This window comes from Eschrichtius robustus, chromosome 1, assembly GCF_028021215.1.
Source record: "Eschrichtius robustus isolate mEscRob2 chromosome 1, mEscRob2.pri, whole genome shotgun sequence".
Taxonomy (NCBI): domain Eukaryota; kingdom Metazoa; phylum Chordata; class Mammalia; order Artiodactyla; family Eschrichtiidae; genus Eschrichtius; species Eschrichtius robustus.
Window position 1 is genome coordinate 186,313,801 of NC_090824.1, and position 17,082 is coordinate 186,330,882.

The 17,082-nt window shown below is 35.4% G+C and overlaps 1 protein-coding gene across 2 annotated transcripts in view; it reads right to left on the bottom strand.

Moving 5' to 3' along the window:
• Positions 1-17,082, bottom strand: part of NEBL (nebulette) — a 340,699-nt gene that overhangs the window by 49,370 nt on the left and 274,247 nt on the right. The window contains exons 8-14 of one of the 2 annotated variants that reach the window (XM_068538593.1): positions 16,287-16,400; positions 14,527-14,628; positions 10,245-10,349; positions 8,043-8,150; positions 5,512-5,622; positions 2,711-2,821; positions 336-446 (exon numbers count right to left, since the gene is read on the bottom strand). The exons of the other annotated variant lie outside the window; for it this stretch is intronic. Of the exons in view, the coding sequence (XP_068394694.1) occupies positions 336-446; positions 2,711-2,821; positions 5,512-5,622; positions 8,043-8,150; positions 10,245-10,349; positions 14,527-14,628; positions 16,287-16,400 (762 nt within the window). The remainder of the gene's footprint in view (positions 1-335; positions 447-2,710; positions 2,822-5,511; positions 5,623-8,042; positions 8,151-10,244; positions 10,350-14,526; positions 14,629-16,286; positions 16,401-17,082) is intronic. 2 annotated transcript variants of the gene reach the window in all.

The following is a 17,082-nucleotide window of genomic DNA, read 5'->3' on the forward strand; positions in this document are numbered from 1 at the left end:
AATGGTATGAAAATATTTATCATAGTTTAAAATTAACATGAAATTTGTATTACGGAATAAAGTGAGCAGATGTGTGTGTGTGTGTGTGTGTGTGTGTGTGTGTGTTCTATTAAAATGCCTTTCCCCAAGTTTTCTTTGATATACTTGAAGTTAATGAGCAAAGCAGAAACTGTAAATTTTCCCAGTAAGCATGATGACTGCAGATGGTTTCCATTCCAAACTGTTAAACTAGTCACAGAAAGCTTTGGAAAATTTCATGTACTAATCAGTTTGTTATTATGATTTGTTAAGTTCCAAAATACGAGTCTCAAGGTTGCATCACTCACTGTACTAACCTCACTAGCTATCTCGGAAGCTCTTTTGGCATGCTGAATTCCAAGGGTGTCAGTGCCAACTTGCATTCCCTTCCCTTTAATTTTTGACTCCAGATCTTTCTTGTATTCTTTCTGTAAAAAAGCAACATTTTACAACATTCAGACACTCAGGGGACAAACATACATCTGTATTCAATGATACCAAAAATGGCTAAACATATTTTTTTAAAAAAGAAAACATAGCTTACTTTGTACTACGAATGACCACCTAGAACTAAATTTTCTGAACTGCTTAGAACTATATTCACTATTCTCACTGAAGAAGAGTATATACACTCTGAAGATTTTTATTATAAAAAGGCAATTGCCAGGTGAGAATCTTCACTGACAATTGTCTTGAGGCCTGAAGGATAGAGAGGCAAGTTTAAATGAGTTGATATTTTAGAAAGAAGACTGATTTTGAGGTCAGAGCACTCTTGGCTGTGTGTGTGACGTTGGGAATGTTTCTTCACATTTCTGGTTTACTCATCTGCAAATGGGGATAATAATTCCTCCGTGCAGGATCACCGTGAGGGTCAGTGAGACAGCAGGTAGCCTAGTGCCCAGCACAGAGCGGGTTCTCCGTAACTGATAGCTTTTTCTGGTCTTTCACTCCTATACCCACACGCTAAGACCTGGGTTTTTTGCTGCTCCTGCTACCGTGTTGCCATTCAACTTTCACTGGCTGAACTCTGCCACTGAGAGTTTAAAACAACTTTTCCAAGTATTATTGACAAGTGATTTACAAGATCTGACTCTGAATGTCACTGGATATGTCACCACAACAGAAGAATTTGTAGAAAATTACTAACGCAGGTTAAGTGTAATGACAATATTAGCCAAAGACATCGTGGCAGAGAGCTGCTGTTTCTGCCCGAACAGCATCTATCCCTCCCTCTCCTGGCAAAAAGTTCTACAATTTTCTCTTGAGGAATTACCTCTAACCCCTCTCAATCCATAAACTTTGGGTGGGTTGATTTCCTACTACCCACATATACTTTTAATTCCACTAAAATGCTTTTAATGTTTCCTTTAATTTATGTAAAGAACACTAGCCAAAGATGAATGTAAATCTTTAAAAACACATATCAATTTAGAATATTTTATATTTAAAACATCATTAAACTACCTAGAAAGTTAACTGACTCCTGACCCCAGACTTGACTGGGTCAAGTGTGGGCACAGGACAGAAGGTGACCCAATGAGATTCAATCCTTAGACCTTAATCCTATTTTAAAGAAACAGATGCTCACTTCCTACTGGGATTAGTGGCCACAGATATGAGTTATCCTGTCGTAAAGAGGGGCCATCACATAGAAGCAGCCTCTCACAAATGAAGCAACAGCGAAGATAACAGAACTGAGGGATGAAGGAAGAGAGACATCATTCGAATTCCAACCTGAAGGAAACCTGGTCTTCGGATTTCTCTGTTCTTAAACCAAAACAAAGTTTCTTTGTTGCTTAACCCAGTTTGAGTTGGGTTTCTACCATTTGCAACCTAATAGGGTCACCACCATCATCACCACCACCATCACCACCGCCGTTTATTAACATATGGGGATCAAACTTTAAATTTTTTCACTGCTAAAGTCAGCTAGATTCTCCTCAAAGCACAGTGCCATTATTTACTATTAAAGTAATGACATAACACAAGGATTAAAAGGACTTAAAGCACTTCAGAGGCACTTCATTCTTATAAACTTCATGTAAAGTAAGTAACGGCCACTATCATTTTATACAGAGGTTTAAGTGGACTCAGTAGCTAGGCAAGGACTAGGACAGTCATTTTGTTTATGGGCAGGAGAGCATGGGAACTTTTAAACTACAGTTATTGACAGACCATGATAACACACCTTCCTAATATGCCTTTCACTTGTTTAAAAGATGAAGTTAAACCTTATTAAATTATTTTGGTTAATTATATAGAATTTTCTCTAAAATGAGGAAATGGTCATTTGTCTCACACCACATAGACAGGAGATGGTGGGCATCATTTTTTTTTAATTCATTGATTGGGAAAAGACTATTAGGTCATAGCTGCTTATAATCATCTCACACATAAAAGCTGTGGAACATTTATACTGTATACAGTTGACCCTTAAACAACAAGAGGATTAATCCACCTATTACTTATCATCGGCTTTCCACATCCAAGGTTCCTCGGCATCCACAGATGCAGCCAACCACGGACTGTGGAGTACTGTAGAATTTACAACTGAAAAATATATATAAGGGGACCTGCACTGTTCAAACCCATGTTGTTCAAGGGTCAACTGTAAAATCTCTGAGAAAGATTTACAGACAAGGAAATCAGCTGAAAATTCATACATTCTCAATTGTTAAATAAATGTACTCACCTCACTAGCCATTTCAGATGCACGTTTTGCTCTCTGAATATCAAGTACTTCTGAATTAAGTTCCATTCCTTTCCCTTTTATTTCATTTTCCAAATCTTTTTTATATTCCTTCTATGAGACAAGAATATTACTGCTTGAAATTTATTAGGAAACTCTAATTTATATATTGTTTTACATGTTTTCCAGAGACCACAGAAAGAAAATATTTCTAGAAAGGAATGAACCAGATTTCTGAGCATTCATGCTCTTTATTACCTACAGATACTTCATTTTCTTTTTTAATCATGTTTGAGTGGCTTCCAATATTATCAGTCTTTTTTCTTTCATCCTTTCCTCTCATATATTTTGGTACCATATTGGTGCCATATTTTAAAAAGACATCTTCCCTTTAAATGGTGAGGAAGATCTTAGGAATGCATGTTTCTTACTAATTATTTGAAGTATTTCTTTGAAAGCTGTCTATAAAATATGAATCATCAAAAGAACATAATTGGAAAAGAATGAAAAGTTACAAAATCAAAAGGACTGATATGGCCAAAATTTTTTTTTAAGTTTCCGTTTTATTCAAAGATTTGTAAAACCAAATAATTTCCTACAGACTGATAATATATAGTCTGAATTTCGCCCATTTTAACATATTTTAAGTAGATCCAAATGTCTTTACTAATCCTTATATATAACATGGGTTTTTTTGTGTGTGCTAATGAATTTGTTGTCTTCTTACTAATTGAATTATGAAAACAATATATATCTTAATCCAATTCAACTAAGCTGCCTTTATGACTAACTTGTCAGATGAAAGATGAGACTTCCTTTAATGATAAGAAATCATGTTCTAGTTAATTCTAGGATTCATTTGATGTTATTTTCTCTTTGTCCAGTTTAATTAAATTAGCCGGTACTCTGCTTAACTAATAGCCTACAAGACATTGTAATGACCTGCATGTAATTTTGGAAAGAGCTCTGGAGTCAAATGACCTGGATGAAAGTCAGAGTTCTTTCACTTATTTGGTCATGTGACCTTCAAGAGAACTTTAAGTAACTGAGCCTTGATTTTCCACATGAACAAAATGAAAATAAAAGTACTTGTTCTACCAGTGTCAAGGACAATTGACGAAATCAAATGAAATGAAGTATAAAATGATACTCTGAATACTTTAAATGGCAACAGAAACGCAAAGACCATAAAGTAAAGAATGAGAAGACAATTTAAAGCTAAATGCTCATACTTTCAAAGGGAAGTCACAATTTCATTAAGTCACTGCGTCTCTTTCTAAAATTAGACATCACTATAACTTAATTAAAAGATTTTTAATCATCGTCTCTAGGCTTTTTTCCTACACTGATGCATACATTCTGAATCAGTAGGTCTAAAATAAGATTCATTCAAAAAGAAAGATAAAAGAGAATGGCGATGGCATGTATATTAAAGTCTTTTTTTTTTTTTTTTTTTTGGCCACGCCATGCGGGATCTTAGCTCCCTGACTAGGGATCGAACCCAGGCCGCCTGCAATGGAAGCACGGAGTCCTAACCATTGGACCACCAGGGAATTCTTAAGTCATTTATGATTCTCAAAATAGATCTCACATTGGCATTTGTATGTAAACAAGGAAAAGATTCCCCTTTACAAAATTCATATAAATAGCGCATATTTTTTAAATGGAAGACAGGAATATCAGGAAGCTGCCACATGATCACCCTCCAACTTCAGAAGCTTTTATAGGATCTAGAAGTGAGAAGAGGTAGGGTAGCAAGGACTCTCTTCCATAAATTATATGCCTATTTCAGCCCAGCATATATTACAACAGTGAATCACATTAAATTTCTAAAAGCACTTAAATGGTAAAGGCCAGCTGGCATTTGCTTATTTAAAAAGTTCATGATGAGTCATGTCTGTGTAGGTAATTATACTCCAATTTATTTCACTGGTTTAAGACATTTCTTTCAGGAATAGTTTCTTCAGTTCAAAATTCCGGATGAAATTGAGTTCTTCTAACGCTTTCTCTTGATGTAAAGGGAATCTATTTAAACAGGGAATTGAAAGAGCTCCAAGTTACTTAGCAACCATTTAAAAAAAAAAAAAGAAACAAAAACAAAACTTTTAAGCTGTGAACATGATATTTTTAATTGTTAGATTTGAGGGCCTTAATGTTCAACAAATTTAATACGCCGTGAGCCAAAATGTACCACTAAGTTTGGGGGTTGGGAGGAAGTCCTGCTGAGTACAACATGAAAAATGGACATGAATTCCTATGTTCTATATGCTAAACATATTATTTTTCCCTACTTAGAACAAAAACCACTTATAAATGTACCATTTATCCAGACTGTCACACATAAGCACCTCATTTCTGATATCAAATGTCATGAGAATGCTGCAGGGAAGTTACAGGAAAAAATGGTTCTAACATGTGTTTTTACAATAACTAAATTTGAGAGAATCAAGCTAGCCTCATCCATACTGAAAATATTTTTTTGAAAAACTAACTGCTATAAAGCTGTAAAACTACTTATAGAGCTTCTAAGCTACAACCCAAACACAAAATCAAACTATTTTTCAAGTTTTTCCAGGAAATCTGGGTAATTTCTTCCCTTATCTTTAAATGGAAATGTTAACACTGACCTGTTTTTAACGAAAATGGAAAACTCTATTAGTAAAGCTCAAAGTGAGGGAAAGAGTAATGGATGAATAACTCAAACACTGAATTAGAGAATTAGTAGAGAATTGTTTAGTACCTATTTCCTGGGTTATCTCTTTAAATGTCTTTTGTAGAATTGTATAGCAACAGTAGGATCATACCTCCTTCAGAAGGCTGGTGATGTACTTTACATGTAAAAACTCTGGAGTCTTGTCTAAATCCATCGATGACCTTCCTTTAATCTCCTTCTCAAAATCCTCTCTGTAAACCTTCTGTTAGATAAGACCATATGATTTTAAATTTAGAAAATATTAGTGACTGTTGAAAAGATAATAGAACAAGAGTTCCCGGAACAAAACTGATGTTTTTCATATATAATTCTACCACCTCTGAGTATTTTATTTACAGGAAAATAACTCCAACTTTATCATAAATTTTAGAATTCTGCCAAACAAAAGCGGGCTCTTCAACTACACCGGCTCCCTCTAGGAAAGCATTCTGAGAGGGGCTACTTACCATCTCAGACTCTGTTATTGTTTGACATCAGCCCGTTTCAGGAGGAGAACCAATACAGCTGGCTGTTTGACTGGCTCACCTGATTGGTTCGCCCAAAAGATAGTGGATCCACCCACTGGAAGAAGATCTAGAGGCACGGAAATCCACTCAAACCAAAGTAGAATGAACGTTCATGTCCCCATCATCCCCCTCAACTGTTAGTCTTACGTGAATTCAAGGAAGACCATTTCTGGGAATTCCCTGGTGGTTCAATGGTTAAGACTTGGCACTTTCACTGCCGAGGGCTGGGGGGTGGGGGCGGTTGGTGGGGGTCAATCCTTGATCCGGGAACTAAGACCCCACAAGCAAGCCGCGTGGCACGGCCAAGAAAAAAGAAAGGACCATTTCTAAAATGTAATGGAGGCTGGAGGAGATTTTCCTTTAATGATTTTGGCATTGAGAATATTTCTCTACCATCTACGGAGTTGATATGAATCAAGTTACACTGTGAGGAGAATCTTACCTGGAACCTGATAAACTGTTCTTTGGGTAAGAGTTCACGACAAAAAATGAAAGAAGATTGCGGAGGGCCTAAATCCATATCCCCATCTGCCCTTTTGACATTGCCACCCTTTGGTTATTAGGCTCTAAATTCTACATTTGAGCTAGGCGTTTGGAAATCAATGGAAACCCAGGATTCATGACTATAAAAACAGTCTCCCTAAATAACAAAAATATCCATCCACGTGAAATATGTATCAGACAAACAAGGGTCCAGATTTTACCAGCTAAATATTTTATTCAAATAGCAACACAAAGATCATACAAATAAATTCTGCATGAATTTATTCCTATTAATGCAAAATGAAAAGCTATTTCCAGGATCATTATGTACTTATTACAGGGATAGGCAATTGTACACAGAAATTCTCCAAACTGTGAGGCAGGATAAGAGAATATGCTGTCCCCTCCCCTACATTTGAGTTACACATGGCCATTTACCATTTAACAATCCAGGAACAGCCATGAGAAATAGATGTTCTGTAAAAACTAACAGAGCTAATTAAGAAGAAAACATCCTGAATTAAAGGAACTACAGACACACCAAAGAACAATGATGAGAAGTGGTCCTCTTTATGTGGAACTAAATGAGATCATAATTATAAAGCTGAATCTAGGGCATTTTGAGGCCAAAAATGACTCTTAAAAATGAAATACAAATATATGCATATTTATTTATTTCACATTTTTCACTTCAAAAGGCCCTTCTCTGAAAAAAAACTTATTTGACAGAAGTAACTCACTAGGAAGATTGATGATGACTTGAACTCGCCAGTATATGACTAGAAAATAGAAAAAAACACTGAAGTATGCTTTTTGTAGGAGAGCTCTATTTGTGGAACAGAAGACAAAGAACTTCTCAAAGCCAGATTTAGAGATTTCTTCTAGAAAACACACTGGCTAAACCTACATCTGGCATTAGAAGAAGGTGAGAGAAGCTTAATTATAGGCTATAACAAAAAATTAGTGGCTTTTCCTGAGTTCATACTTAGCTTTACCTGTGGGAGGCTCTTAAAGAAGCACATGGTCAAGCTTATCCCTTAGCAATAAGAACCATCTCTTGTATCTGCTTCACTGGTCCTGCATTTAAAGACATCTTTCACATCAAACTTTGCCTAAGATTTTTAGATATATTATTTTTCTAGCATAAAATTTATCTGCCAATTTATATAGAATAACTTATAGAGTATAAATCTTTATAGTATAAATGTGGTTCAAAGATATTTTCCATTGGAAGATTTTTTTCTCCTCAAGCCCTGATGAGCAGAAACATAATTGCTGAGCCTAAAAATCTAATAGCCAATGGCTATAATTTAAGGGAAAACATGTCTCAGCCTCTGCAAAGGATAATTCTCCCCTAGTGACAATACCAGAAATCAGAATAGCAAAAATTGAAAGCCAATATTAATGAAAGACCCACACAGTCCCCAACGTAAGTTAATTCCACAGCATATAATAAATGTATAACTACAGTTAAACGTTAAAGCTGATTTACACCTAATGTCAGAAACAGCCAACCAGTGTAGTGTACTTTCTTCCGGACCCACTAAATTTTCTGAACCACTCTACTGGTTCCTTTCAATGATAAAACATCCAATTTGCATTAAACAGTTGATAACAAAACAAAGGGACCCACCTCACTCTGCATCTTCTGAGCCTCCTTTGAAGCTTGATATGATGGCGTCTCAACAAATTCAAGCATCGATTTCCCCTTATTTTTCTCATACTCTTCTTTGTACTTAACCTTCATTGAAAACAAGTATAAAAGGCACATAAAGCTCACAAGCCCTTACACAAATAGAGCAAAGTCAAATAAATATATATGCAAAACCAATCACCCTATTTTCTAAAATCACATTCTTCTGGCCATTTAGGTTGGTGACTGGATTCTCTGTGGTTAATTATATACAATGAAAGTAAACAGGTAATATATTAAAAATCTTAAGGGATAAAAATGATTTAGAACTAAATAATGTAGTTCTAGGACTTGTATAAGTATTTAGACAGCTGGGATATATAGATATGTATCATATATGTGGGGTTACATATGTATACACACACGTTATACACACAGGTATAGGTACATATAGAGAGAGAGAGACAAAGAGACAGAGAGGCTGAGACAGAGAAAAAAGGAGAGAGAAGAAAGAGAGCGAGAGAGAGATCCCCGTGATAACTCTGAATGCCTAGCAGTAAATCATGAACAAGAAGAAAAACATAGCTGTGATTCTCTCTTTCTGACAAAGGAAAGACAGTGTTCTTTGGGACTGCTGAATTTTTCCATAGACACTGACTAAAACACACACACAGAGCTTTTATGTGACTTCTTTCAGTTTCACTAAGCATTATTTAATAATATCATAACATGAATTATTTATTTCAGTTACAACCAATCCCCATCTTATTTCGGTTTATAAAACGATCGATATTTTCTATCTCCTAAAAACAAAAACTAGAATTATATTCTGTAAGCTGTCAGAGTGGTCGGCTTTTTTAGCAATATACCTTTTTAAATTAAATTCACAGAAAAATTTTGATCATGATTCATTTCATTCAGAAATGTATTTTCATTAAAATCCTTAGGTATAATAATTACTTATGAAATTGGTTCTTAAGTTATATTATAATAATAATAATTTTAATGGTAATTAAATCCAAAAGAACCTTTTCAAAACTTAGAACTTTGTGGTGGCAGGAAATATAACAAATTTTTAAATTCCTATTTTTAGGAATACTTCTGTTTTAGAGAAGTATAATAGAATGATCGATGAGAGTGTGTGAAGTATAATAACACACTATGGGGCTTCCCTGGTGGCGCAGTGGTTGAGAGTCTGCCTGCCAATGCAGGGGACGCGGGTTCGAGCCCTGGTCTGGGAAGATCCCACATGCCACGGAGCAGCTAGGCCCGTGAGCCACAACTACTGAGCCTGCGCGTCTGGAGCCTGTGCTCCGCAACAAGAGAGGCCGCGATAGTGAGAGCCCTGCGCACCGCGATGAAGAGTGGCCCCCGCTTGCCACAACTGGAGAAAGCCCTCGCACAGAAACGAAGACCCAACACAGCCAAAAATAAATAAATAAATAAATAAATTTTAAAAAAATAAATAAATAAATAACACACTATGTTAGGATAAAATTTTGTGGGGAAAGCGAAATAAAAGTAAGAACACAAGAGAAGAACACATACATTTCCAAACCTTAAAGGAGAGTGGGTTTGTATATTTTTTAAATAAATGAAGGTGGATATCAAATCATTATGGAATTTATGTACCATGGGGTCCATTTAAAAGAGTGATGTAAAATTTTATCTTAATAGATGCTGGAAATAACATTTTTTGCAACCATTGAAATTCAGAACCAAAAAAAAGTTATCAACTTTAAAGTGTTCAAGAAAAAATATATTTTTAAAGATTTCTTTCGGAGAGCACATAGAATTTCATAGTCGAAAGAAACATTAACGTAGAATACACTGGTAAGATAGTTTTTCCTTTTTAATACACTTATAATTGAACTGAGAAATTATAATGAACTTTGTGCCTGGAAAATTACTTTTGCAGCTCAAAATGACAAATCAGTACACTATAAAATTGAAATTATGAGATATGATCATCATTTAATTAATTAACTCATATATTGTAAGTTTTAACTTGTGTATAGTAACTATAATATTATGAAATGCCTGCATATGAAACATGGTTCAAGCTTCCCCAGCCCAGTAAATATAGAGAGCGTAGTGTTTGAGATTTTTTTCACGACGTACATTCCTTCCAGCAGCTGCACATTCTCGGCCCAGGTGCCCGGCAGTGAGTGTTACAGGGTCTGGGTTGGGGAGGTCTCATACCTGACTCTGGAGCATGGCATTGCCTTTATGGTGCAGGTGTTCCACAGCGTCCGTGTCAAAATGATACATGCCTTTGTTTTCCTCAAAAAGCTTTCTATACTCTCGCTAAAATAGAGAACATGAAAATAAAGTCAGAATAAAAGAGGCCGATGAGAGCAACTAATGCTTAGGAATGCAAGCTGAAAAATGCAAGCCAACAAGAGCTGCAAAGCTACCACCAGGTTCCCATGGCTGGTTGTACAGATTTCTGACCCTGCGCTAAACCAACAATGCAAGATAGACCAGCTCTAGGTGGTCAATGTGAACAGCATCTAAAACACTCAAGAGAAGCAGAGGACAACTGGCTGTAAACACAATGTAAAAGATATTTGCGACACTGAGGAGTGACAACAGAAAACCCCTGACTTGTGTGAACAGGCAAAGCGGGCAAAATAAAGGCAACTTGTCCTGCCCTTATTCTAGAACAGAAATGTATTTAATTGCATCTACAAGAAGAGAGGGAAAGAAAAGAAGAAAGAACATAGGAACGGAAAGCTGGAGTCAGGAAAGAAAAAAAAGTTGTATACAACGGTTCAGCCCTGAGAAAGATTGGGGTTCATAAGGAAAATGAGAGGGTGAGAAATAATTTAACTAATTTTCCTAAAAGGAGAGGGTAGGAGGTGCCTGGAAGAGAAACTGAGGAATCTGGGTATGGTTGGTTGCATTTTTAAGGTGAAGAAACTGGATTAAGACATTATTTAGACATACAGACAAAAAGGTGAATTTGGGGTTTCCCTGGTGGCGCAGTGGTTGAGAATCCGCCTGCCAATGCAGGGGACACGGGTTTGAGCCCTGGTCTGGGAAGATCCCACACGCGGCAGAGCAACTAAGCCCATGCGCCACAACTACTGAGCCTGCACTCTAGAGCCCACGAGCCACAACTACTGAAACCGGCGCACCTAGAGCCCGTGCTCCTCAACGGGAGAAGCCACCGCAATGAGAAGCCTGCGCACCGCAATGAAGAGTGACCCCCGCTCACCGCAACTAGAGAAAGCCCGTGCACAACGAAGACCCAACGCAGCCAAAAATGAATAAATAAAATAAATATATTTATTTAAAAAAAAACAAAAAAGGTGAATTTGGAAGAGACCAGAATGGATAAGGATGTCAAATTTGGCAAGTATAGGACTCTAAATACAACAGGCAGCAATAAGACAAAAATTGCTTCCTGATTTTTATCATTGAAGATTGGACACTTAGTTATTTTGCCTTATTTGGAAGAGACTTTTAGAGGTAAATGGTAACTCTCAAAGACTCACGTCTACAGAGACATAAGCTAAAGTTTGTTGCTCCTAAGACAATGAGGATTTCAGTGAAAATGGCAGTTTTGTGTAGAGTGGAGGGAGAGGTAAGCAGCATTTGAAAGGGAGCAGGAAAGAGCTAGGACATTTGGGTCTTAGGAAATGCTCCAGTGATCTGAGAGTGAAGCAGGAAGAAGGCCCAGTGCCAGGGATGGGAAGGATGGAAGGTCCAAGTGGCCTACACATGAAAACTGCCTTCCCTGGGGACGCAGCAATGGTCCCCAGAGGCATTTTCAGCCAATTAGGGAACTAAGACATGTGTCTCCCAAAACTCTAACCAGAATACATTAGGGAGAATAGCACCCCCAGGAAGCTCATGAAAATGTTCACATAGTACATCTTGACGCAAGAGAACAAGTTCTAAATAAATTTTGGCTTCTCTACTAATTTTTTTAAAAAAAGATAATTTCAAAGAATAACAATATACTTAGAGATGTTATAATTTGATTACAAGTTATTTTATAATATATATTTATAAAATAGTTATGAACTGAATGTAACAAGCTAGGATATATTCCATTACTAAGTTAAAATCCAGAACTAATAAAGTCTGGGATAACGGGTATATACTGAGAAAAGGTCAAAAAATACTGTCCCTAACTCAATGATCTATTGTAGTTACAGAGAATTTCAGAAACTCCTATTTTAAAATCAAAACAAAACCACCCTATTTGAACTAAGATCTGCAAAAGAATTACCAATACTTGCTTTTTCTTATATGATAGTCTCTGTTGCCTCCTAGTGGGAATTATACAGAGTAACACACAATATATATTTTTAATTTATGCAAAGTTATAAAAGAAACTGAAAGCTAATAGAGCTCTATTTTCCAAAGGAAAATGTTCTCTCAAAAATTTAATCAGTATGGCTGTACAAACTCATAAGGCACTAATTTTACTCTACACACTACAATTTTTTAAATTATGATTTATATCAAAGACATTCAGAGGTCTTTAAAAAAACAGCCATTTATAACATTCTGGCAGAATGTCTGTTTAAGCATTCCCTTAATCTTTTAATAAAATTAAGTTGCCTTTATAAATCAACAAAATCCCAAATCTCTTTACATTAAAATTTAAAAGAAGGCAATTCTGATGTACAATAAATTCGAGCCAGTGTAACATCGTGCAACTTTAATAAGTAGACACTTCAGAGTAACACCTTTTTTGGCTCAAACTTTCTCTTCCATGAAGTAACCATTCAGTCACAATTCTATGACTGAACGGGAAAAAAATCTATAATCCAGGCAAAAGCAACCTGAATGGAGGTTTAAACTTTATAAGTGGTATATAAAACAAGTGGAATATATAAATTTGGTGGGTTTTCTCTGTTGAAGAGAAAATAGAAACAATTACTATTATTGCTTTTCACCACTATTATAAAATAAAGGTCAATATTTTTTAAAAGAATTACTGCCTGTGAGTGGCATGCCTTTTTCCTAGCTACCAAATTTTTGAATTACCACTATGATATTTTTGTTGGCTTATTTACACATGAAACCTTGTGTCCTAAGGAAATTTAACCCAAATAGGGATGAGAAAGAGTCCCAGGTCAAATGCTACTGCAATGATCAAACTGGATGAGCAAAGACTAAACATGAAGAAAGCAGAGGCTCAGAGCACAGAAACATACTGATTTTTAGAAGCATACCTATGAGTCGTGGCAGAAAATGTATAACTGAAACAGAGACACTCAAGGAACAGAGGCATGTGGGCAGAGGAGGAGGGGATAAGCATTGAAATGGCAGGACAGCATGAATTAAGCATCCAGGGACTGAGTCTAATTCTGTGCCTGACAGTCTCCCAACCTTCATCCCTGCTCAACAGACAGGAAAGAATAATGGACTGCTTTTCCTCCAGAGACCAGTGATAATTAATTAATTAATTAATCTCCGTGAATACAAATTATTTACACGCAGATTACATTTCAAGAAGAAAAGAGGATTACAAAGTAATGAACAGAAGTTTCAATATATCAAAGCCAAGTGTAGACATTTTTAACCTGAACTGAAGCTGTTATCTCCTTATTTAATGGTTTGGGAACCAGGTTTTGACTACAGATTTTTCTCATGCATGACCGTGGGTACATCTCTTGAAGATGACTGTTTTTGCTTTTTCACATTCTTTGCCAACATATCAATACTTTGCCATCAAATCTGTGCCTGATTCAAAGCAGATATATGATAAATGTGGATAATTTTTGAGTAATTATTAAATAGGCATAGAAATAACTTGAGGTCAAATTAGAGTTCATCATCACCATGGGCCATTCTGAGATGTAGGAAATACAGGCACAGGTGAGCCGGGGTCATCGGGAATGAGTGTCAGTGAAGTCAGGGTTCAGATGCACTGCGTGCTGGAAACAGCATCTAAGAGCTGAGCTCTGATGGAATGGCCCACTTGGCAGTGGACACAGGTATTTTCATCAGGACATGAGGAAATCACCCTCTCCTCCTAGTTGCGTTGAAGAAAACATCGAAACCTTCGTAAGAGTAAAAGTATAGCATCAACACAAACACCCTTGAAATTTATTTTTAGAGAAGATATAATTTAGACTAAGATAACTTTTATGCTACCTACTGAATACCAGACACTCTGCTCTGGCCTGTACAGAATAAAAGATCCCTGACTTAACAGCCTGACCTCCAAGTGGCTTCAATCTACTACAGACAAAGACAGGGGAAGGAGAAAGACAGAAAAGACGCTCGTACAAACACTTGGAAGGGTGGCTGTTCAACAAGAAAGTTTGTATTCCAGAGATATTAAAGAGCTAGCTTTGTAAAGCGACAGCCTGGGTGGGATTTAAGCAAGACACTACTTTGCATTAAGTTAGTTACTGAGGGAGGAGTGAAGGCCTAAGGAAGGAGGTGTGCTCATGAGCACTGCAGACACATGGGCTCCAGAGAGTCACAAACCTACAGTTGTCAACAAACGACCACTTACTCCGCTGAGCATTTTGCTGGCTTTCAAAGCATGGTTTAAAAACAAGTTTGGGAGATCTGAAACTGGATCATGCATATTTTGAATGTCTTTCTTGTAGTTCACCTATGAAAATAACATGGAACAATATACCATCTAGGAGAAGAAAATATTATGCTTTTGCATTATGGTCATTATTATTTTAAACACAACAAAGTATTATTTAATGGGGAATTGACAAATGAATTTACAAGGAGCCACTAGATGGTGCTCATTTACTACGGAATGAATAAAAGAAAACTACAGGGACTTGAAAATATTTTGGTAACTCCTTTTGTTTACGTGGTCAGAAAGGGTGATGTTAACAGAATCAAGTAACTTTAACAGAAATTCTGCTTTCAAAAAATAAAGAAAATAGAAACTTTACTCTTTAGAAATTACCACCATCTTTCAATTATATTTTGTGTCTATTTTAGAGCTTCTGGTGGTTTTCATCCTATTACTATATAGAATGTTTCTTTTCTCTTTAATCAGTTGCTTTGGGAACATAATAATATTAGTAACAATAATAATAAAATGTTAATAATAGAAAACATCAAGCACTTACTGTATAAGTAAGTAAACAAGTAAAAACTTTTCTGTTTAAACACTTTATATGTATTAAGTAATCTCCACAATCCTAGTAGGTAAATACTTTAAATATCCCCATTTTACAGATGAGGAAACTGAGGCACAAAGATGAAAGCATAATATTAAGTGAAGGAGCAAGATTCAAATCCAGGCAATTGATTCTAAACCTTGAGCTTTCAGTACTGTGCTCTAGGTTCCTTTAAGTATATCCCAACTCTATTTGCTTTACGTTTGTACACACACAAAAATAATCAAATAAGAAAAATAAATCATTATGATATTCCCAAAGGTCCTAAAAGACAGAAACACCTATTTCAATTGCTGGTAACAAAAGCTGGCTAATGAACACAAATTACAATACCTTCTAAACATTAATGAAAATAAAATATACCAAGTCCCAAGGATATGACAGGAGTTGAAAGGTTTAAATGCTTTAACAAAGCAACAGTTCAACAATAGTCAAACTTAATATTTAAAAAGGTACTCTAAACATCATTCAATTATAGCAAAGTAATTGATTTTTTTCCATGTTTCTTTTTTTATACTCTTCCTAATTCTAATAAAAAATTAAGACCTCTTTTCTTATAAATTGAAACTTTATTTTTTTATTTTTTATTTTTTTGAAACTTTATTTTTAAAGATATGAAATGAAAACAAAACTTACGAAGAGGTATTTCACAGAATTTACATAAGGGATAAGAAAGAAATTGTAAGCCATCTCAAGTACAATTTCTGGAAATTTCCTTATGATAAACTACTATGCACCAGGTATACTTTACAATATGCACAATTTCATGCATAATTACATGAGTTAACTATTGTCATAATCACTAATTTATGATACTACACACTACTTTTCTGAAAAACTAATCTATTCTATTCTTGATCAGCTATAATAGTTTTATTAGCAATACTGTTCCTACTTATTAATTAATTAGTAATCAGTAACCATTAATAGTAAATTACAATATGAAATTTTTCTCAGAAAAGCTTCAGGAAAATATGCTTCAGCTTTTTCTAAAATTATTTGGAAATTACATGATCTTGATTAAGTATCACAAGAACCACACAGCCAAGTCTGACAAAACAAGAATCAAAATATACTGAAAATAATCTTCTGTGAATTACAAGTCATGAGGCAGAAAGTAACTTACATTACTCGCCAGGGCAGTGGCCAGCTGACTTTGCCTAAAAGAAGCACTTTCAAGAGGATTGTAATGATGTTTCTTATCCTTCATTTCATTATCAAATTTTTCTTTGTATTTAACCTTCCATAAAAGAAACAAAAAGGATAAATTAAATAGCACATTTACCTTTAAGCTTTCAAAGTAACACGTTTGATTTTTAATTAGATCAGATAAAAGCTACCTTAAAAATGTATGATAGCAAAAGTTTAAATTCCTGGTATCCCCCCCCCATAAAGCTTAATTAGGCATAAAGGGTTTTTTTTTAATTAAAAAACACCTCTACTTGAACATGGATCATAAATGCAATTAGGCATGAACTCAAATCCTATTAACAAGAATAATATACTAAAAGCTGGGGATTTTTAAATGTCAGTTTCCACTTCTGCATTCCTAACATTTATGATCAGTTAGAAATCAAGACCACAAATGTCTTAACATCTACCACATTTAGAAAATGGGTCTTAAATCTCAGAATTTGAATATTAATTTTCCTAAAAGAATTATTCCAAATGCAGGACATAGCTCATACCATGGTTTTTCTCATCATTTCCCATTTGTTCAAAAACTCATTGTTAGGGATTATATTTTCTGAAATATCCTGGGTCTATTTAATGTCATTTTTCATTTCTCTGCTTTAACTCCACAATTGTATTCAGCAGCAGAACCATCTCCAATCTTCACTGTGGATTTTTTTTTTAAGTAGTCTTAAGGCAACCAAAAGAAGGATTATCAACTTATTGTGTAGAACTATATTTTTCTCCAC